This window comes from Aotus nancymaae, unplaced genomic scaffold (genome assembly GCF_030222135.1).
Source record: "Aotus nancymaae isolate 86718 unplaced genomic scaffold, 86718_ANA_hifiasm-v0.15.2.pri h1tg000015l_0, whole genome shotgun sequence".
Classification (NCBI taxonomy): Eukaryota; Metazoa; Chordata; class Mammalia; order Primates; family Aotidae; genus Aotus; species Aotus nancymaae.
This window is the reverse complement of record NW_026988426.1, coordinates 1,445,387-1,467,238: the sequence shown is the minus strand read 5'-3', so window position 1 is coordinate 1,467,238 and position 21,852 is coordinate 1,445,387. Positions and strand designations below refer to the sequence as shown.

Sequence of the window (21,852 nt, the reverse complement as noted above, 5' to 3'; positions counted from 1 at the left end):
TTCCTCCCCAGAATGTCCTTAGCCTCAAGCAGAGCAGTCCTCAATATTCTTCTTGCCTTTTATTACTCACTGAAAGAAGACAGGCCTTAGTCTTTACCCCATGAAATGCCAGAGCTGGAAGGGCCCAGAAGGTTCTGTCATTTTGTCTGACTCCCCGACACCCCCATTTCCCAGAGGAAGGAATTTGAGGCTCAAGGGAAAGTGTCTTACAACCACAGCATTGCTCGTAAAACGCAGAGCCCACCCGACTCTTCTGTCCAGGGTCCATCCCCTCACCTCTGGGCAGAAGGTGGACACTGCAGCCACAATACCCGTCTGAGGCCACTGAGCTCTGAAGTTCAAAATTATGCATTCCAGGAGGCTGAGGCGGGAGGGTCACTTGAGCACAGGAGGTCAAGGCTACAGTAAGCCATGATCATGTCACTGCCTTCCAGCCTGAGCAACAGAACAGGACCCTGTTAGAAACACAAAAAACAAAACACACAAGTTGGCTCAGCCGCCTTCCTCTCTTCCTCCCACAGATCAAGGAACTAGAGACAGAGCTGGATGGGGAGCAGAAACAGCATGTGGAGACGGTCAAGACGCTGCGTAAGAACGAGCGTCGCCTCAAAGAGCTGGTCTTCCAGACAGAGGAGGACCACAAGACCAACCAGCGCATGCAAGAGCTGGTGGAGAAGCTACAGAACAAGCTGAAGGTCTACAAGAGGCAGATCGAGGAGGCGGTGAGTGTCCATGCGCCTCCCTGCTCCTCCTTCCCTGATGCTTGTTTCTCAGTGCAAGTTGCCAGCCTTGCTGGGAATTAACCACAGGGAAAGAAGAAAGCATTGCTCCGAAGGTGACTCTGCAAGGCTCATGTCCATGGTGTCTCCTCCTTGGAATCCAGCGGGGGGGAACCAGACACTATACACCAGAGATAAGAACTTGTAAAGAGGCCAGGCACGGTGGCTCATGCCTGTAATCCCAGCACTTTGGGAGGCTGAGGTGGGTGGATCACTTGAGGTCAGGAGTTTGAACCAGCCTGGCCAACATGGAGAAACCCTGTCTCTACTAAAAATACAAAGAAAAAAAAAATTAGCCAGGCATGGTGGCGGGTGCCTGTAATCCCAGCTACTCAGGAGGCTGAGGGAGGAGAATCACTTGAACCTGGGAAGCAGAGGTTGCAGTGAGTAGAGGCCACGCCACTACACTCCAGCCCGGGCAACAAAATGAGACTCCATCTCAAAAAAAAAAAAAATTATAAAACAAGTGGACTCTTAGATGACCCATAGAACTAATAAAAATGCACATTTAAGCCAAGCACGGTGGCTCACGCCTATAATCCCGCATGTTGGGAGGCTCAGGCGGGAGGATCACGAAGTCAGGAGTTCTAGACCAGTCTGGCAAATATGGTGAAACGCTGTCTCTACTAAAAATACAATAATTAGCCGGGCGTGATGTCGCACACCTGTAATCCCAACTACTCAGGAGGCTGAGGCAGGGAACCTGGGAGGCAGAGGTTACAGTGAGCCGAGATTGTGTCACTGCACTCCAGGCTGGGTGACAGAGTAAGACTCTGCCTCAAAACAAACAAACAAACAAACAAACACATACACATTTAGGCTGGCGCAATGGCTCATACCTATAATCCTAGCACTTTGGGGGGCCAAAACAGGTGGATCACCTGAGGTCAGGAGTTGGAGACCAGCCTGCCCAACATGGTGAAACCCTGTCTCTATTAAAAATACAAAAATTAGCCGGGTGTGGTAGTACACACCTACAGTCCCAGCTACTCAGGAGACTGAGGCAGGAGAATCACTTGAACCTGGAAGGCGGAGGCTGCAGTGAGCTGAGATTGCACCACTGCACTCCAGCCTGGGCAACAGAGCAAGACTCTGCGTCTCAAAAAAAAAAAAAAATGCACATTTAACCAGAACCAGCCACGTTTATGCCCCATTTCCCACTATGCCTTTGTCACAGGAGGACCAGGCCAACCAGACCCTGGCTCGATATAGGAAGACGGTGCATGAGCTGGATGACGCCGAGGAGCGGGCTGGCATAGCAGAGACCGCCCTAAACAAGCTGCGCACCAGACACCGCGTGGCTGGCAAGGGCATCACCTCTGTGGAGATCATCCAGGTGTCCAAGACAGGCACCTCAAAAACCCTTTCTGAGGAGTGAGGCCCTCCGTGTCCTAGGCCACAGCCGGTAGGTGTGGACTCCACTCTGGATGACCTCACTCAGAGCGCTCCTTCCCTGTACCAGCTTTGCTCCTAGTAGTGGTACTATGTGACCCAGCTGTAGTCCCCCTGCTCCCCAGCTCCAGTCTTTGTCATACCCAGTCTCATGCAACAGGAACCCCAAAGCTCTTCCCCTGCCTCTTCGGCTGCAAAACTCCTCTAGATTCTCACAGGAGTTCAAGACCAGTCTGGGGAACACAGTGAAACCCTGTCTCTACAAAAAATTTAAAAAAAAAAAAAAGCCAGCCATGGTGGTGCACCCCTGTAGTCCCAGTTACTTGAGAGGCTGAGATGAGAGGATCCCTTGAGCCCAGGAGTCTGAGGTTACAATGATCTATGATCGCACCACTGCATTCCAGCCTGGGCAACAGAGTGAGGCCCCATGTCAAAGAAAAAAAAAGTCAAAATACCAGTTTTATTATGCTAAAGTTCTAGATTGAGGATGTGGCTTTCACATGTGTCTACTATAGGCAACCTCGTACTTTGCCTCAAAATTAGACACCTGAAACCCCAACTCTACTAAAAATACAAAATTAGCCAGGCATGGTAGCTCATGCCTATAATCCTAGCACTTTGGGAGGCTGAGGCGGGTGGATCACCTGAGGTCAGGAGTTCAAGACAAGCCTGGCTGACATGGCAGAACCCTGTCTCTTTAAAACAAACAAACAAACAAATACAAAATTAGCCAGGCATGGTGGCACATGCCTGTAATCCCAGCTATTCGGGAGGCTGAGGTACTAGAATTGCTTGAACCCAGGAGGCAGAGGTTGCAGTGAGCCAGCTGAGATCGCGCCACTGCTCTCTAGCCTGGGCAACAGAGCAAGACTCCATCTCAAAAAAAAAAAAAAAAAAAAAAAAGATAACCTGCAGAACTGAACAACTACAGGCTTGATCCCTGGGGGAGCAGCCACTATTCCTAGTAGAGGAACAATCAGAACTCGACATCCCTGGGAGTAGATCTAAAAGGAGAGATTAGATGGGGCTCAGTCCTGCCTTCGTGGTTCCTTATTCCAAAAACAAAATCAATCACTCTTTTCCCATGGACAGAAGCAAAAGAAAAGTGAGGAGTAAGGCACAGAACATGATTCTGGAGGAGTGGATCCCAAAACGTGGTCCTGAGACCAGCCGCATCAGTGTCGCCTAGGGCGTTCTTAGAGATGCCTATTCTTAGGCCTGGCTCCAGACCTACTGCATCAGCAGCTCTGGGGGTGGGCCTGGCATTTGTGGTTTAGCAAGCCCTCCATGTGACTCACATGTGTGACTGAATTTGAGAACCACCCAGAAACATGGAGCCAGGGTACAGAGAGTTCTCCTTTAACAAGAGCCAAGTGCTAAGAAAGAGAAGAAAACTCAAAGGGCTGGGCACAGTGGCTCACGCCTCTAATCCCAACACTTCGGGAGGCCAAGGCAGGAGGATCACTTGAGGCCAGAAGTTCGAGACCAGCCTGGGCAAGATAGCACAACCCCATCTCTGCAAAATATGTAAAAAGTTAGCGTGGTGGTGGCTAAGTGCATGGAAAATGCTTTTCACTCTCTTTTTTACCCTACAAGGTGGGTATAAATATCCCCATTTGTCAGGTGAGGAAAATGAGTTTGAAGAAGTTTGGTGACTTGCTCATTGTCATATACACCCTGTGCTATAAAAAGGCAAGTTATCTTTTATTTGAGTTACTGTGGAGATTGATACAGTTGCCTCTGTGTGAGATTAACCAGGGCAGCAAAAAATCAATGACTTGGTTCACTCTGGGAGGCATGGTGGGGCTGAGCCTAAGCACTGACCTCCATGGCTTCTAGGAATTATATTTGGCCTCACTGAATCAACATATTGTTGAATGAAACCCCTGCTGAGGAGGGTAAGGTTCCCTGCTCAGTTATGATTTGTTGTCTTTCAGTAATGGTGGTCAGATTGGGTTTTAGCCAAAAGCGATAACCCTATTGACCTTTGATTCGAAGCTGAGCCTTATCTGACTGTTTGCTTAGGGAGGAGATAAAATATGGGGCACAGAATCTTTTTCTGAACTCTCTAACCCTGAAATAATGGTTAGCTCAGGAAGTTAAGGAAATCAGAGGCTTGTCTCTGTATTAATGTGCAACCATCTCCTTTCAGGGCAAAAACCTCAAAGGGATTCCTCCCACTGAGCTCTGACCTAGGTGGGGACTACTCATGAGTAGTCACACCCAGACTCAGGAGGCAGTTCAGCTCCTTCCACCAAGTCTTAGGCTACAGGATTAGACATCCTTTAAAGCAGGACCCTGCCCTGGCTTGGCTGGACCTGGTACAATTGCTCTGTCACAGCAAGGATCTATTTCCATGCCATGCCATCAGGCTGCCATCCTGCCACCGGCACTCTGGGGTGATGAGGCTGTGTCTCTGGGGTCTACTCTCCATGTCCTGATCCATCTTTTTTTTTTTTTTAATAAGCCAGGCATGGTGGCAGGTGCTTGTAATCCCAGCTACTCAGGAGGCTGAAGCAGAAGAATCGCTTGAACCTGGGAGGCAGAGGTTGCAGTGAGCCAAGATCATGCCATTGCACTCCAGTCTGGGCAACAAGAGCAAGACTCCGTCTCAAAAAAAATTTTTTTTAATAAACTAAAAAAGAAAACATTTTAAACATAAAAATAAAATATTTTAACAAAAATGTAAGAGAATAAATAAAATCCTTCACGAGGCAGAGGAAAGAAGGGCACTCCAGACAGAAGGTCCAACACACACAAAAGTGCAGAGGTGGGATTTGCACAAGGGCACAGGCTGGATGGAGTAGATGGGCTCAGGATGAGAGCAGAGAGCTGCAGTGCAGTGGGAGATGAAGCTAGCAAGGTAGGGCAGGCAAGGCTGTGAATAGCTCCACTGGGTGCAAGTATTCCATAAACTCCACAAGGAAACCTTTTTAATTTAAAAAACCCATTTGTGAGATGTGATGTGCAGTAGCTTTTCTTTCTTTGGAAGATGCGCATATCACCGTAGCAAAACCCCTCGTGACACATCAAAGGCAGGCTCTTAGGGAGAGCTCTGTATCCCAGGGGACTTCACTCGGGGCCCACTCAACAACTTGTGTGGAGTTAAAGCCTTTTTTGGCATATTAAGCCCAAAGAAGGTGTCTCTAAACCCATAAAACCTCATGCAAAACAAGCTAGGTATGAGCCAACTGTATCCATTACTAGGAAGGAAGCCTTGGCAGAATCTTCCCAAGCATCTCAGGGAGCTGTCTTTCCAGCAAGAAAGGAGCAAAGATATCAGAACTCCCAGCTCTTGCCCACATGGGCTTGCTCACTATCTCCCTCTCTTTTTCTTACAGGGTAATACAGATCTCAACTGCGGTCCATTGAGAGGGAGAAAATATGAAAATGGAAAACTGGGTCTGTCCTGAGAATGTTTACTATGCAAAAGAAAGTGCAAGTCAGAAAGAGACAGGTGGTGAAGAATAAAGAGCGCTATGGTGGAAAATGAGCTTCAGAATGTAAATACCCAGCCATTAGAGGAATTAAAATGAGTGAGGCTTCTCTGGGACTGCAGTAAGCATTTGGATGATAGTAATGATGGATCTGTTTCCATTGAGTTCCTACATGTTCATGTCAAGGGCAGAATATGTAATGTCTGTGACCCGGCTGTTCTCTACAAAGAATTTCTCATGTTGACAATGTTTAATGTCCCAATATAGCTTAAATAAAAGAAACATAAAAAATAGACAAACTGGAGCTTCTTTGCTTTTTTACAGAAAGGGTCTTGCTCTGTGGCCCAGGCTGGAGTGTAGTGGCACAATCATGGCTCACTGAAGCCTTGAACTCCTGGGTACAGGTAATCTTCCTGCCTCTGCCTCCAGTACAGTACAGTAGCAGTACCAACATGCTGCTATGCCAGGCTAATTTTTATTTTTCTCACTATGTTGTCCCAGCTGGTCTTGAATTCTCAGGCTCAAGCAATCCTCCTACCTCACCCTCCCAAAGTGTTGGGATTATAGGCGTGAGCCACTACACCCAACTGGGAGCTTGTTGTTTTTTTTGGTTTTTATTCCTTTTGAGACGAAGTCTTGCTCTGTCACCAGTCTGGAGTACAGTGGCACAATCTTGGCTCACTGCAACCTCTACCTCCCAGGTTCACACAATTCTCCTGCCTCAGCCTCCTGAGTAGCTGGAACTACAGGCACATGCCAGCACACCCGGCTAATTTTTTGTATTTTAGTAGAGATTGGGGTTTCACCATGTTGGGCAGGATGGTCTCGATCTCCTGACCTCATGATCTGTGCACCTTGGCCTCCCAAAGTGCTGGGATTACAGGCATGAGCCACTGCACCTGGGCAGAGCTTGTTTTTAAATGGAAAAATTTTCTTTTCCTAAGACTTATCCAAAGGCAATTTTTACCACTGCCATATAAAAAAGTTCTGTTGCATCCCTATATAGTAATTCACAGGTTTGCTTCTACTGGAAACCATGAAAACAATACAGTCTTGGTGAAGTTCTTTCCAAATTGTGAAAGTCTGTATCAGAGAAATGAAGACAAACTAGGTTTCTTAAAGCCAACAAAGTTAACAGAATCTCCGAAGTAGGTCAAGTCCATCCAGCTAATGCTCATAGGGCCCCTTCACGTTCCATCTCATCTCCCAGGATGTTCAGACACCAGTGGGTCAGCTCCATGAGAGCAGGCAGTTTACTGTTTTGTTCACTGCTGTATCCTCAGCAACTAGAGACTGCCAGGGCTGAAGCATGCACATGGTAAATATAAGTAGAGTAAATGAATGACAGAACGTGCTGCCTCCCAGGGCAGTGTCCTTCCTAACACTAACACAAAGTTCTCCCTTCGATCAGGATGAGACCTGCCCCCAAGTGGCGTCTGCATGCTGACCTGGTATTTGTTTTTTGTTTTTTATTTTTTTGAGAAAGAGTCTCACTCTGTCACCCAGGCTGGAGTGCAGTGGCATGATCTCAGCTCACTGCAACCTCCCCGTCCAGGGTTCAAGTGATTCTCCTGCCTCAGCCTCCCGAGTAATTGGGATTACAGGTGCACGCCACCACACCCAGCTAATTTTTGTATTTTTAGTAGAGATGGGGTTTTGCCATGTTGGCCAGGCTGGTCTCAAACTCCTGACCTCAGGTGATCTGCCTACCTCAGCCACCCAAAGTGCTGGGATTACAAGCGTGAGCCATTGCCCCTGGCCGCTGCCCTAGTATTTCTACCCAAAGCCCTAAAGAACAACTTTCATGGTAGCCAGTTCTCAAGATAGGTCCCTCCAAGTTTTCTCTTCTCTAGGCTGAATATCCCTGGCTTCGTCAACCTTCCCTCGTGTGGCAGGGTTTCTGTTGTGATCTTCTAACACTCCTTGACCCTGTTCCCTTCCTTGACCTCCTAGTCTTTGGAGAGCTGTTGTGGGGGCAGTGCCATGAGGGAAGACTCCCTGCCAGTTCCCAGTCTTCAGAACACACTGGCTCTCTGGGAATGGTGTGTCTTCCAGCATTCTGACCTCTCTCCAATCTGTTGGCAGGCAGAAATAACTGTCTGGGGTGGTGGAGAGAGAGGAATACTACTTATTTTGTGGGTCCCTCTCCACCTTTGCACAGGGGCACATCACCTGTGATGGTTCTAAACTTAGCACTCTTGACTGGGCAAGGTGGTTCATGCCTGTGATTCCAGAACTTTGGGAGGCCAAGGCAGGAGGATCACTTGAAGCCAGGAATCCAAGACCAACCTGGGCAATATACTGAGACTCTGTCTCTACAAAAAATGTAAAAATTACCCAACCATGGTAGTGCACGCCTATAAGTCTTGGTAACTCGAGAGCCTGAGGTGGGAGGCTAACTTAAGCCCAGGAGGTCAAGGCTGCAGCGAGTTCTGATTGCACCACTGCACTCTAGCCTGGGTGACAAAGTGAGACCCTATCCCAAAAAAAAAATAAACAACTTGGTTCTCTAGTCGGAGCCCTAGAGGGAACTTTGGTTCCTTCTATGCAATTGGATCAAATGTAATAACACTGCCCTCTGGTGGCAGGGTCTCCAACTGCTGTGTGTGGATTTCCCGGGAGACACCGAATCACAGAATCTTAGCATTCTATACTGCAAAATTCTAGGGCTGGAAGGGGCATTTAAAGGGCATCTAGCCCAACTCTGAGGCAACTAAGGATTCCCCTCCACAATATCCCTGAAAAAATGATAATCCAGCCGGGCGCGGTGGCTCACGCCTGTAATCCCAGCACTTTGGGAGGCCGAGGCAGGTGGATCACGAGGTCAAGAGATCGAGACCATCCTGGTCAACAAGGTGAAACCCCGTCTCTACTAAAAATACAAAAAATTAGCTGGACATGGTGGCGCGTGCCTGTAATCCCAGCTACTCAGGAGGCTGAGGCAGGAGAATTGCCTGAACCCAGGAGGTGAAGGTTGCGGTGAGCCGAGATCGCGCCATTGCACTCCAGCCTGGGTAACAAGAGCGAAACTCTGTCTCCAAAAAAAAAAAAAAAATGATAATCCAACTTCTACTTGAATCTTCTCAGTGAAAAAGGGCAGCCCATTCCAGTTTTTTGTCTTGTTTTGAGACAGGGTCTTACTGTTTTGCCCAGGCTAGAGTGCAATGGTGTAATCATAGCTCACTGCAGCCTTGATCTCCCAGGTTAAAGTGATCCTCCCATCCCAGCCTCCAAGTAAATTGGACTACAGGTGCACACCACCACACTCAGCTGATTTGTTTTTTGTTTTGTAGAGATGGGGTCTCACTATGTTGCCCTGACTGGCCTTGAACTCCTGGGCTCGAGAGACTCTCCCGCCTTGGTTTCCCAAAGTGCTGGGATTACAGGTGTGAGCCATTGTGCCCAGCCCCATTCCAGTTCTGACTAATGATCATGGCCAAAAAGTCCCACTTAATATTGAACAAGAATATATGTCCCTGCATTTTGCCCTTACTTTTCTCCAGTCTTCACCTGTATAATTACATAAGTCGAATCTGTACACTCTGAAGTCAGGCAAATACAGGTTCTACTTTCCCGGCAGTGTGACTTTGCAATTAGACACTTGCCCAGTTTCTTCTAGCATTCCGTAGGACTTCAACACTTGTCCTCTGGCTAGGGATTTGTCATGAAAAGGTCAACCTTGAGTCATGGTTGAATCACAAGCTAAAAGGGAACCTGTTCACTATTATAAGGGACTCTTCTTCCCACTTCTTCCTGAGCCCTGGCTTAGGCTAATAAAAAATGTGTTCTGTAGCTTTGCAGTAATACTTCCATAAAACTGTCCTCTACAGATGGTTTTTTTGTTTGTTTTGTTTTGCTTTGTTTGAGACAGAGTTTTGCTCTTGTTGCCCAGGCTGGAGTGCAATGGCGCAATCTTGGTTCACTGCAACCTCTGCCTCCCAGGTTCAAGTGAGTCTCGTGCCTCAACCTCCCAAGTAGCTGGGATTATAGGTACCCATCTGGCTAATTTTTGTATTTTTAGTACAGCTGGGGTTTCACCATGTTGGCCAGGCTGGTCTCGAACTCCTGATCTCGGTGATGCTCCGCCTTGGCCCCCCAAAGTGGTGGAATTTCAGGTGTGAGCCACTGCGCCTGGCCTACAGATGTTTTTAAAAACCAACTTTAAATAAGGCAGCAATAAAGTAACCAGACTGAAGGGAGAAATGCATTATGGGAATTAGGTCTGGTGATCAGAAAGGCTCTCATGGGAGTAGGTACAGGGTGCTAAAGGAGAGGCACCCAGCCCAGTCTTGGAAGATAAAGGAAAGTGTCTGGAAGAAGTCATGTCTCTGCTGAAGCTGAAGGGTGAGTAGGAGTTAGGTATCAAGGGGAGAGAGGGTTTGTGGGAAGGGAGAGTGGGAGAGCAGGAGGAGGTAGGCAGGGTGTGTCAGCTAAGAGAGTGCTTGGCTGCAGGTGGCAGCACACTGAGCCAATAATGGCATCCGCTGCAGAGACATTTAAGATCTCGCACACATATGCCCCACCCTGCCCTGGTGGATGATTTCAGAATGAGTGCAGTGGGAAAGCACCAGGTTTCCACCTTTCCATCCTGCAGCATCCTCGGGCCTATCAAAGCAATTGCCATAGAGTTAGGCCCCATCTTCTCCTGCCATGCTTAAGCCAGTAAAAAGATAGAGGGAGTAAAAAGATATAAGCCTCCTTGCCATCCTTTTTATCAAGGGGTACATTTTTTTCCGGAAGCTCCCCATGAAACTAACTCATGAGTGCTGACTGGCAGAAATGGGGCACACAGCCATCCCCAAATCAATTAGCAGCAAGTGGGAATGGGCTTGCTGCATTAGACATGGACCAACTGTGGTTCATTTCCTGGACTTGAGGAGGGCCGAGCTTCCCTGAGAGCCACCTGAACACAAGAGGGGAAGCAAAGCAGAGAAAGGTGTTGTGTGGGCAGCCAGTGTCTACCACACAGACAATGTGGTCAGAGACAAAGGTGACAGATTACAGAGACCTCCATGACTTGTTACGGAGTGCAGACTTTATTCTGAGGGTGAGAGAGATGTGTTCAATGGTTTTCTCATGATCCAATTCAAGTCCTATATATAATGTAGGTGAAGTTGTATCTTACCTACACATCACACTGGAAGACATGTGATGTCAACTTAAAGTCTGTTTGTGAGTCAACTTTGATCATTTGATTAAGGTGTCCACTTCCATTAAGGAACATTCTAGAAAACAACTAGTGTGGGCTGTTTAAGACTCCCAATTCTAGGCCAGGCATGGTGGCACACACCTGTAATCTCAGCATTTTGGGAGGCTGAGGCAGGCGGATTGCCTGAGCTCAGGAGTTTGAGACCACCCTGGGCAACATGGTGAAAACTCATTTCTACTAAAAGACAAAAAAATTAGCCAGGTGTGTTGGTGGGCTGTAGTCCCAGCTACTCAGGAAGCCAAGGCAGGAGAATTGCTTGAATCCAGAAGGCGGAGGTTGCAGTGAGCCAAGATTGTGCCACTGCCCTCCAGCCTGGGTGACAAAGGGAAACCCTGTCTCCAAAAAAAAAGAAGAAGATTCCCAATTCACAAAAGCAAAAAAAAAACAAAAAAACAACAACAAAAAAAAAACGCTGAGGACCTTGTCTGTAGTCCCAGCTACTTCGGATACTTGGGAGGCTGAGGCAGGGTCATTGGGCCCAGAAATTCAAGGCTGTGGTAGCTATGATTGCACCAGTGAATAGCCACTGCACTCTATCCTGGACAACACAAGACCCCATCTCAAGGAAAAAAAAAAAAAGACTAAGGTGAGAAACTGTTCCAGACTATACTAAAGAAACATAAGAACTAAGTGCAACAATTGATCTCAGATGGGCTCCAGAATTGACCAAAAAAAAAAAAAAATGCTAGAAAGGACATTACTGACTGGGCACAGTGGCTCACACCTGTGATCCCAGCACTTTGAGAGGCTGAAGCAGGCAGATCACTCGAGTCCAGGAATTTGAGACCAGCCTGGGTAACATGGCAAAACTCCATCTCTACTAAAAATATAAAAATTAGCTGGGCATAGTGGCCTGCACCTGTAAACCCAATTACTCAGGTGGTTGAGGCACAAGAACCGCTTAAACCCTGAAGGCAGAGGTTGCAGTGAGTTGAGATTGCGCCACTGCACTCCAGCCTGGGCAACAGAGTGAGACTCTGTCTCAAAAAATTTTTTAAATGAAAATTTAAAAATTTAAAAAGATATTATGAATTTATATTAATTTGTCAAGATTTGTAATTAACATATTCGTTATTATAGTAAATAACACTGAATTAATGTTAAATATCCTAAATTTTAATTGTATTACTATTGTAAAAGAGAAGTTGCTTGTTCTTCAGAGACACATACTGAAGTATGAGCAGTGAAGAGTCTCATGATGTCTGTGACTTACAAATGACTCAACAAATAGTATCACTATTACTATTATAAAGATACATATATAAAACACATATATATGAGAGAGAGAGACCAAATGTGATAACATGTTCACAATTGATAAATTTAAGGAAACAGGTATATTGATATTCATTATACTCACATATTTTTGCAACTTTTCTGTAGGTTTGAAAGTTTTTAAGGAAAAAAAGAAATCCATAGGAGGTGGATATGATATGACTTGAGAACTAACTTCCTGGGGGCCATTAATCAATCCTGGTGGCTTGATTTTATTTTAGCCACCATTCCTGGTGGATTGATTTTATTTTAGCCACCATTCCTGGTGGATGATGATATCTCAGCCTGAGAGGTAGAGAGAAGAGCAGAATCTGAGGTAGTGAGGAGCGGGAAATGCTAGGTTTTACATCAATTGAACTGAGGTAAGAGACGATGAGACAGCAAGTGGAGACTCTTAAGAGCAGTATGAATTAACAGGGGTCAGGAATAGAGATGTAGATCTGCAGGTTGGCAGCCTATAGGTGGTAGCTGAAGCCAAGAGCCTGTAAGATCACTTAAAGGGCAGGTGTGGATGGGGCAAGATTCTTGGGCTCACTTGCACCTAAAGTTCAAGTGCACAAGTAAGAATCAAACAAGACTGGTTACGCTCATGAGCAAACCACCTATTTCATTCAGGGTTCCCACAAAAATAACCATTAGAATTGTGATTTTCTACCACTTTTAATTTGCCCCTGGAGATACTCTTCTATTGGTTAACTTCTCTCCAGGTGAGGGATGACTAGGCTTTGGTCAACATCTTCATTTGGGAGCGTGATATCGTAAGAAGCCTACAAATTCATTTGTGATATAAGCATGCAAAACAGAGGTACGCACTATACTACAATTAGAACTACCATCCTCCCAGGTTAATTCATTCCTGAAAACAATTCTAAGATCAAATGGGCCTATATGAAGTTATTTTAAATGAGAAAATAGGAATGTATTCCCAGGCTGTCCAGAAACTCCAGTTTCTCCAAATATCACTAAAAGCCTCTAAAACATCTATAAAACAATCCTCCAAACATTTCTACATAATACAAACATTTAAACATGAATTATCTAATTATTTAACACTTAATGAACTCCACGGTGATTACATTTGAAATAGTACACAATGATATGCACTCTATCAAATGAGAATTAGATATTCTCTCCAACCTGCAACATGTACAGTAAAGCAAACAACATAGCAATGAGTTAAAGATAGATAATTAAATGCAATAAGACTTACCAAAGTGAAATGGACCAAGGGGATTTTTTTTAAGTGGCTACTTGCCAAATGAGTCTGGTAATGGAGCACTGGGGCAACAGACAACCCTCCAACTAGTGATAATTAGAAAAGTGGACAAAATATACAAAATATCTACTCAAAGATAAGAGAGTGCTAATGAGGTAGTAAATACCTACCAGGTCAGTGTCCAAGAGAACAGAGTACGTAAGAGAGTGAACCCATCAGTTAGGGCTGTTTTACCCCAAGGGCTACTTGCTGATTCCAGACAAGGTGGCTGAGAGCCTAAGCAGTACTTTTTTTTTTTTTTTTTTTTGAGAAGAAGTCTCCTCTGTCACCCAGGCTGGAGTACAGTGGCATCATCTCGGCTCACTGCAACCTCCACTTTGTGGGTTCAAGAGATTCTCCTGCCTCAGCTCCCAAGTAGCTGGGATTACAGGAGTGCACCACCATGCCTGGCTAATTTGTATATTTTTTAGTAGATACGGGATTTCATCATGTTGGCCAGGCTGGTCTCAAACTCCTGACCTCAGGTGATCTGCCCACCTTGGTCTCCCAGAATGCTGGGATTACAGGTGTGAGCCATCATGCCCAGCCCTAAGCAGTACTTTTGACAGCCTTTCAAGAGGTCGGGGCCCTCCAAGGATGGGGAGTCTTGGGAAATGGCTGTTATAATAGGCAGGGTTCTCCAGAGACACAGAACAAACAGGAGACATTATAGAGATATCGATATGGAGAAATGGAAAATTGGCTTACGCAATTATGAAGGCTGGCAAGTCGAAAATCCACAAAGCCAGTGTCTCAGTTCAAATCTGAAGGCTGGAAGCTTCTGTAGAACCAGAAAAGGCCAATGTTCCAGTTCAAATGCCTCATTTGAGCCCAGGGGTTTGAGGCTATAGTAGCTATGATCACATCTGTGAATAGCCACTGCATTCCACCCTGGGCAACACAGCAAGACTTCGTCTCTTAAAAAAAAAAAAAAAAAAGACTCAGGTGAGGAACTGTTCCAGATTAGACTAAAGAAACATAAGAATTAAGTGCAGCAATTGATCTTGGATTGCCTCCAGGATTGCGGGGGCGCGAGGGAAGGCCATCAGGAAGGAGAATATTCTCTTACTCAGGAGAGAGTCAGCCTTTTGTTCTATTTAAGCCTTCAATTGATTGGATGAGACCCACACACATTAAGAGGGCCAATCTGCTTTATTCAGTCTATGATTTAAACGTCAACCTCACCCAAAAGCATCCTCACAGAAACAACCAATCAGGTTTGACCAAATATCTGGGCACCCTGTGGCCTAGTCTAGTTGAAACATATAATGATCCAACTGTGACATAAGAAATATAGGCCAGGCACAGTGACTCACGCCTGTAATCCCAGCACTTTGGGAGGCTGAGGTGGGTGGATCACTTGAGGTCAGGTGTTCAAGACCAGCCTGGCCGACATGGAGAAACCTCATTTCTACTAAAAATACAAAAATTAGCTGGGCATGGTGGCACACACCTATAATCCCAGCTACTCAGGTGGCTGAGGCAGGAGAATCACTTCAACCTAGGAGGCAGAGGTTACAGTGAGTCAAGATCACGCCATTGCCCTCCAGCCTGGGCAACAGAGCCAGACTGTCTCAAAAAAAAAAAAAAAGAAAGAAATATATATTTGGTTTCTGACACAGCTTTTAAAATTGTTGGGGCCGAGTGCAGTGGCTCACACCTGTAATCCCAGCACTTTGGGAGGCCAAGTCTGGCAGATCACGAGGTCAAGAGATCGAGACCATCCTGGGCAACATGGTGACACCCCGTCTCTACTAAAAATACAAACATTAGCTGGGCGTGGTGGCATGCACTTGTAGTCCCAGCTACTAGGGAGGCTGAGGCAGAAGAATCACTTAAACCTAGGAAGCAGCAGAGTTTACAGTGAGCAGAGATTGTGCCACTGCACTGCAGCCTGGTGACAGAGCGAGACTCTGTCTCATAAAACAAATAAAAAAAATTGTTATACTATCCTGTATAATAGGTGTGATAGGAACATCTTTTTTTTTTCTTTTTTTGAGACAGTCTCTCTGTATCCCCCAGGCTGGAGTGCAGTGGGGCGATCTCGGCTCACTGCAACCTCCACCTCCCAACAAGCATTTCTCCTGCCTCAGCCTCCTGAGTAGCTGGGATTACAGGCACCTGCCACCACACCAGGCTAATTTTTATATTTTTTAATAGAGACAGGGTTTCGCCATTAGCCAGGCTGGTCTCGAACTCCTGACCTCAGGTAATCTGCCTGCCTCAGCCTCCCAAAGTGCTGGGATTACAGGCGTGAACCACTGTGCCCAGCCTAACATCTTTTGTTATAATATTTGGTTTTATATTAACCACATTGTTAATATTCGAATGGATCAACGGCATAGAAAATTAATAGGGACATCTATGATTTGAACTCAGACCTGGAACAAGTAAACTCAGTGAATATTTATAGAATTCTTCATCCCAGGTCCACAGAACACACATTTTTCTCAGTATCACATTACACCTATTTTGAAAGTGACCACATAATTGGAAGTAAATCACTCTTCAGCATTTGCATAGTATTTCACAGACTTAAATGAAATCTTGGTTGGCTGTTTGTTTGTTATTTTCTTCCCTTATTCCTTCCTGTCTCCATTGTTAAGCACAATTATCGGCATAAAAGAGGTTTTTAATACCTATTTTTGGATTGCATTCCAGCCTGGGCAATAGAGCAAGAATCCTGCTCTCTCTCCCCTTTTCTTTCTCTTTCTTTCTCTAAAAAAAAAAAAGATTAAAAACCAATTGTTTTGTCCGATAGTAAAATATTAGCAAAACCTTCCTCATGAGACTTAATTACTACAGTAGACATAAGATTTCATAGATGTGCCTTATGATTTTCATATATTTGGCAAATTATGTGGTGATGAAGGACAACTTAGTAAATTCACTTCTGTGAGGTGAGGCCAAGTATAGAGCTTTTTAATGGTGAAACTTGATGTAAGGGTACCATTGTAAATACTACATTCGTATTTCCCAACACGAGTTCTTGAGTTGGGGTGGGAGGTGATGCATATCGTATAAAGTGGTGTTCTATAATCAAATAAGTATAAGAAGGGCAATTTAAACATCTTATATTGCAGACTCTCTCAGAACCCTTAATATGTTAATTACATTGAGAATCTTCAAGAATCATGGTTCCCAAATTTATCTAGAAGTTGACTTTACTGCACAGAATACCTCAAGGGACTAGGGTTTAAAAAAAAAAAAAATTGGTTTTAGCTCCCAGTTACTCAACTGTTACATGCATTTTTCAGTTCACCTGTACTCAACTGTACAAAATCCTTTCCATAGGAAGCTTTCCCCACTGGGACCATACCCAGCAATTACGGCAATCTCTAAAGCATAAGGATTATTATTAACTATTGACACAGAATATGCATTTATAGTTTCGTTCTTTTGTTTGCTTATAGCTTTTATTGTCGTTGATTATTTCCAACACTCTTTGGTGACAAGGTGGCAGGCATTATTGGCAGATCTGCAATAACTGTTCACTGTTTCAGTTGTTGGCACAACAAGAGACAATCTTCTTACTCTCCAACTCCACATTCCAGTTATTAAAGGAAGCTCTCCTGAGAAAGAAATTCTTAGGCCTTTACAAACATGTAACCTTCCTAAACTATGACTGATTATGTTCCTGATATGTCTATATAAGCCCCAGCTTCCATTCTCAACTAGCGGTAACCTCTGTGCCTTTGACATCCAAATTGTTTTTTCATTCATTCACACTTTCATTCAATGAATGTTAACCAGGACCTTCCAGGTTTGAGGTATTTGTGCATTTCCTTGTATTTAAAATTATTTTAGCAGCATCCCTGGTCTATAAAATAAGATAAAATAATTTGTGGACTGGTCATATCCTAATCTCGAAGTTCTTTGAGAATAGAAGGATCTTACTCTACTCTTATTAACACAATACTTGGCACTTGGTGAGTATTTATTAAGTATTTGATGACTTGAATCTTGACCAAATTTCAATTCAACTCAATTGTAATTCCAATCCAATCAGCAAAGCAAACAAAATCAGTCCATGGTAGTGTCCAACCCCTCCCCACTTCCTTTCATTGCCCACCTCTAAGTACCACCTTCCCTGGCACTAAGGGAAAAGGAGTCAGGATGGTGAGAGCAGGGGAAAGCAAACAGAAGCAAGTAAAGTACAAGTCTGCCATCCTTCATGGTTCGGACACATAGCCCTCCTTTGCAAGTAACTCACAATCTTCCTGCGCCCAACTATTACAGCATAAACAATATTCCATTAAATCCCCAGCAGGCCTTTCTTTGCAATCGGCTGCTCTTCTGCTGATTCTGCCTGTTGCCTTCTCTTTTTTTTTTTTAATTTTTTTTTTTTTTGCCTGTTGCCTTCTCACAGCTTCCTACTTTCTCTAACAAATCCGCCTTTCTTTATCTACAATTGTCTTGATAAATCCGTTTACCCTCATGCCGACAGCCCAGATAGTTGCCCCTCATCCATGATACTAATTTTTTAAAAGGTTGAGTCTGCATTTTGGATACTACATCACACAAGCCTAAAAAACAAACACTAAAAGTAACTAACCCCCTTAGAACCCCGATGGTTGGCTTTCATAGCAGGGCATGATGGTATGACCCGTAAGGCCAGCCCCCCAACCCTACCTTGTATCAAAACCCTCAGGTTTTGGTGGCCAGGCATGGTGGCTCATGTCTGTAATCCCAGGACTTTGGGAGGCCAAGGCGGGTGGATCACTTGAGGGCAAGAGTTCAAAACCAGCCTGGCCAACATGGGAAAACCCCATCTTTAATAAACATTTAATAATTAGCTACGTGTAATGGTATATGCCTGTAATCCCAGCTACTCAGGAGGCTGAGGCATGACAATCGCTTGAACCAGGGAGGCGGAAGTTGCAGTGAACTGAGATCATGTCACTGCACTCCAGCCTGGGTGACAGAGCAAGACACTGTCTCAAAAAACAAAACAAAACAAACCCGTCAAGTGTCAAAATACTCTAGTCCCTTTTTTTCAGTTACAGAATAGATAGTTTAACTTAAAAAGCCCCACTTAAGGGGCCGGGCGCAGTGGCTCACGCCTGTAATCCCAGCACTTTGGGAGGCCGAGGTGGGTGGATCACAAGGTCAAGAGATTGAGACCATCCTGGTCAACATGGTGAAACCCCGTCTCCACCAAAAATACAAAAAATTAGCTGGGCATGGTGTCCCATGCCTATAATCCCAGCTACTCAGGAGGCTGAGGCAGGAGAATTGCCTGAACCCAGGAGGCGGAGGTTGTGGTGAGCTGAGATCATGCCATTGCACTCCAGCCTGTGTAACAAGAGCAAAACTCCGTCTCAAAAAAAAAAAAAGCCCCACTTAGAGCTAAGAATCTAACATCTGGAATGACTCATAAAATATGAAGTGAAATGCATCAAATGGTAAGCTTTGGTTAGGCTAAACTGCAAAACACTATTCCAAATCAGAACCAGAGATTAATAGTAAATGTCTGCTATTTTTCTTTTCCTTTTTTTGAGACAGAGTCTCACTCTGTCATCAGGCTGGAGTGCAGTGGCACGATCTCGGCTCACTGAAACCTCTGCCTCCTGGGTTCAAGCAGTTCTTCTACCTCAGCCTCCTGAGTAGCTGGGACTATAGGTATCCGCGAACACGCCCAGCTAATTTTTGTATTTTTAGTAGAGACGAGGTTTCACCATGTTGGCCACGATGGTCTCAGTCTCTTGACCTCGTGATCCGCCAGCCTCGGCCTCCCAAAGTGCTGGGATTACAAACGTGAGCCACCGTGCCGGCCCATCTGTTATTTTTCTGGTATAACATTTCTTGTCACTTATCATAAAGTCTGGTATTAATTTGCATGTGTTACTGTCATCTACCCAGACAATAAATTCCATCAAAGCAGTAAGTGTTACTTATAAAGAAGTGGAATCTTCATAAACCCCTCTACATATTTGGGAATTGGTTCATATAACTTTTTTTTTTGAGACGGAGTTTCGCTCTTGTTACCCAGGCTGGAGTGCAATGGCGCGATCTCGGCTCACCGCAACCTCTGCCTCCCGGGTTCAAGCAATTCTCCTGCTCAACCTCCCGAGTAGCTGGGACTACAGGCGCACGCCACCATGCCCAGCTAATTTTTCTATTTTTAGTAGAAACGGGGTTTCACCTTGTTGACCAGGACGGTCTCGATCTCTTGACCTCATGATCCACCTGCCTCGGCCTCCCAAAGTGCTGGGATTATAGGCGTGAGCCACCGCGCCCGGCCTGGTTCATATAACTTGCAGATATATAAGGAATCCCTGCTTTCCATACCTGCTGTTCTTTCTTTCCTAAGTTGTCTCTTGGAGGGGGTAATTAATTTACGATGATCTTTCTACTCTATCTGCTTGATTCCCCTATGACTAAAGACTTTGTAACCATGGGGCAGAGTTAAAATCAGTGACTTTCAATGTATCGTGCTCCATAAACAGCTGGATTCACTAACTCAGTGGTCTCCAATCTTTTTGGCAGCGGGAACTGGTTTCATGGAAGACAATTTTTCCACGGACTAGGGGGGCAGGGGCCAGGGGAGAGGGGCGGGATGGTTTTAGACCATCAGGCATTAGATTCTCATAATGAGCATGCCACCTAGTTCCCTGGCATGTGCAGTTCACAATAGGGTTCACTTTCCTATGAGAATCTAACGCCCCCACTGATGTGATAGGAGGCAGAGCTCAGGCAGTAATGCGAGAGATGGGGAGCAGCTGTAAATACACATGACACTTCGTGGGCTCACCCTACTCACCTCATGTGCCATCGGTTCCTAATAGGCAATGGACCAGTACTGGTCAGCAGTCAGGAGGTTGGGGACACCTGCAGTAACTCGAAAGAACATAGCAGGTCTGGCCAGGCGAGGTGGCTCATGCCTGTAATCCTAGCAGTTTGGGAGGCTGAGGTGGGCGGATCACCTGAGATAAGGAGTTCAAGACCAGCCTGGCCAACGTTGTGATACCCTGTCTCTACTAAAACTACAGAAATTAGGTTGGCCTGGTGGCACGCAGCTGTACTCCTAGCTACTTGGGAGGCTGAGGCAGGAGAATCACTTGAACCCAGGAGACAGAGGTTGAAGTGAGCCGAGATTGTGCCACTGCACTCCAGCCTAGGCAACAGAGCAACACTCTGTCTCAAAAAAAAAAAAAAAAAAAAAAAAAAGAACAACATATCAGGTCTGAAATTGAGTTTGACAAGTACACCTACGTAAACCTCAACTTGCAACCAAGCACTGGGATAAAACATGTAAATACCAAAGGGAAAGAGACAAGTCCTTGGTTGGCCTGGCACAGGGGCGGGGCTCACACCCAGTGCTTTGGGAAGCAGAGGCTGTAGGACTACTTGAGCCCAGGGGTTCAAGAACAGCCTGGGCAATATAGGAAAACCCCATCTCTACAAAAAAATATAAAAATTAGCCAGGCGCAGTGGCTCACACCTGTAATCCCAGGGCTTTGGGAAGCTAAAGAGGGAGGATGGCTTCAGCCCAGGAGCTCAAGACCAGCCTGGGCAACACAGCAAGACCCTGACTCTACCAAAAAATAAAAATTAGCCGGCCAGGCACAGTGGCTCACACCTGTAATCCCAGCACTTTGGGAGGCCGAGGCGGGCGGATCATCTGAGGTTGGGAGTTCGAGACCAGCCTGACCAACATGGAGAAACCCCGTCTCTACTAAACACAAAATAATTAGCCAGGCGTGGTGGGGCATGTCTGTAATCCCAGCTACTCGGGAGGCTGAGGCAGGAAAATCGCTTGAACCCGGGAGGCAGAGATTGCAGTGAGCCAAGATTGCGCGATTGCACTCCAGCCTGGGCAACATGAGAGAAACTCCCGTCTCTAAATAAATAAATAAAAATAAAAATAGGGCAGGCGTGGTGGTGGACACCTGTAGTCCCAGCTACTTTGGAGGCTCGGGCGGGAGGATCGCTTGTGCCCTGAAGTTCCAGGCTGCAGTGAGCTATGATCGAGCCACTGCACTCCAGTCTCGGCTACAGATCGAGACCCTGTCTTAAAAAAAAGAAAGAAAGAAAAAGAATAAAAAAAAGGAAAGCTCTCGATTAGCCCCATCCGTGGGGGCTGAAGCTGCTCCAGAATTTCTACGGGTTCAAGGGCAGCAGCCTAGTTGCAGGTGGGGGGACCACGGCATTCCTCAGAAGCTGCATCTGTAGGGCAGGCTCCGTCCTCTGTGAACTGGGGGCACAGCCTAGCTCCCCCAACCCCTTTTCCCTGCGGCGCCATCTTGGGAGCAAGGAACAAGTGATTGTGCCCCGCGAAGGTTCGAGAAGGTTCCTGGGGGGCTTCAGGGGCTTTCCACAGTGACAGCACGGCGGGGACGGAGGCTCCCTGCAGGAAGCAGCGCTGAGGTCGACTGGTTCTGACCTGGGCTCTCTGAAGAGAGAAAAACTCAATCGTTGGTCAGGTCCAAGAGCTCCAAAGACCCCCAATCCTCAGTCAGTCATCTCCTGACAAAAGAACTTGCGAAACTGCCGAGGCGCAAC

At 45.8% G+C, this 21,852-nt stretch overlaps 1 protein-coding gene and 1 long non-coding RNA gene across 3 annotated transcripts in view; one reads left to right on the top strand and one right to left on the bottom strand.

Annotated features, from left to right (window-relative positions):
- The window catches only part of LOC105719403 (myosin-16), an 81,562-nt gene extending 75,669 nt beyond the window's left edge, over positions 1-5,893 (top strand). The window contains exons 39-41 of one of the 2 annotated variants that reach the window (XM_064376353.1): positions 522-722; positions 1,957-2,184; positions 5,513-5,893. In XM_064376353.1, the coding sequence (XP_064232423.1) occupies positions 522-722; positions 1,957-2,157 (402 nt within the window). In that variant the 3' untranslated portion in view covers positions 2,158-2,184; positions 5,513-5,893. Of the gene's footprint in view, positions 1-521; positions 723-1,956; positions 2,185-5,512 lie in introns of those variants that run through there. The other variant, XM_064376352.1, reaches the window with a different exon arrangement.
- Positions 305-16,067, bottom strand: LOC135275089 (uncharacterized). The gene is made up of 3 exons (XR_010342796.1): positions 15,987-16,067; positions 14,056-14,264; positions 305-455 (listed from the first exon to the last, which is right to left on the bottom strand). It is a non-coding gene; the product is annotated as an uncharacterized LOC135275089 (long non-coding RNA).
- Between the last annotated feature and the right edge of the window lie 5,785 nt (positions 16,068-21,852).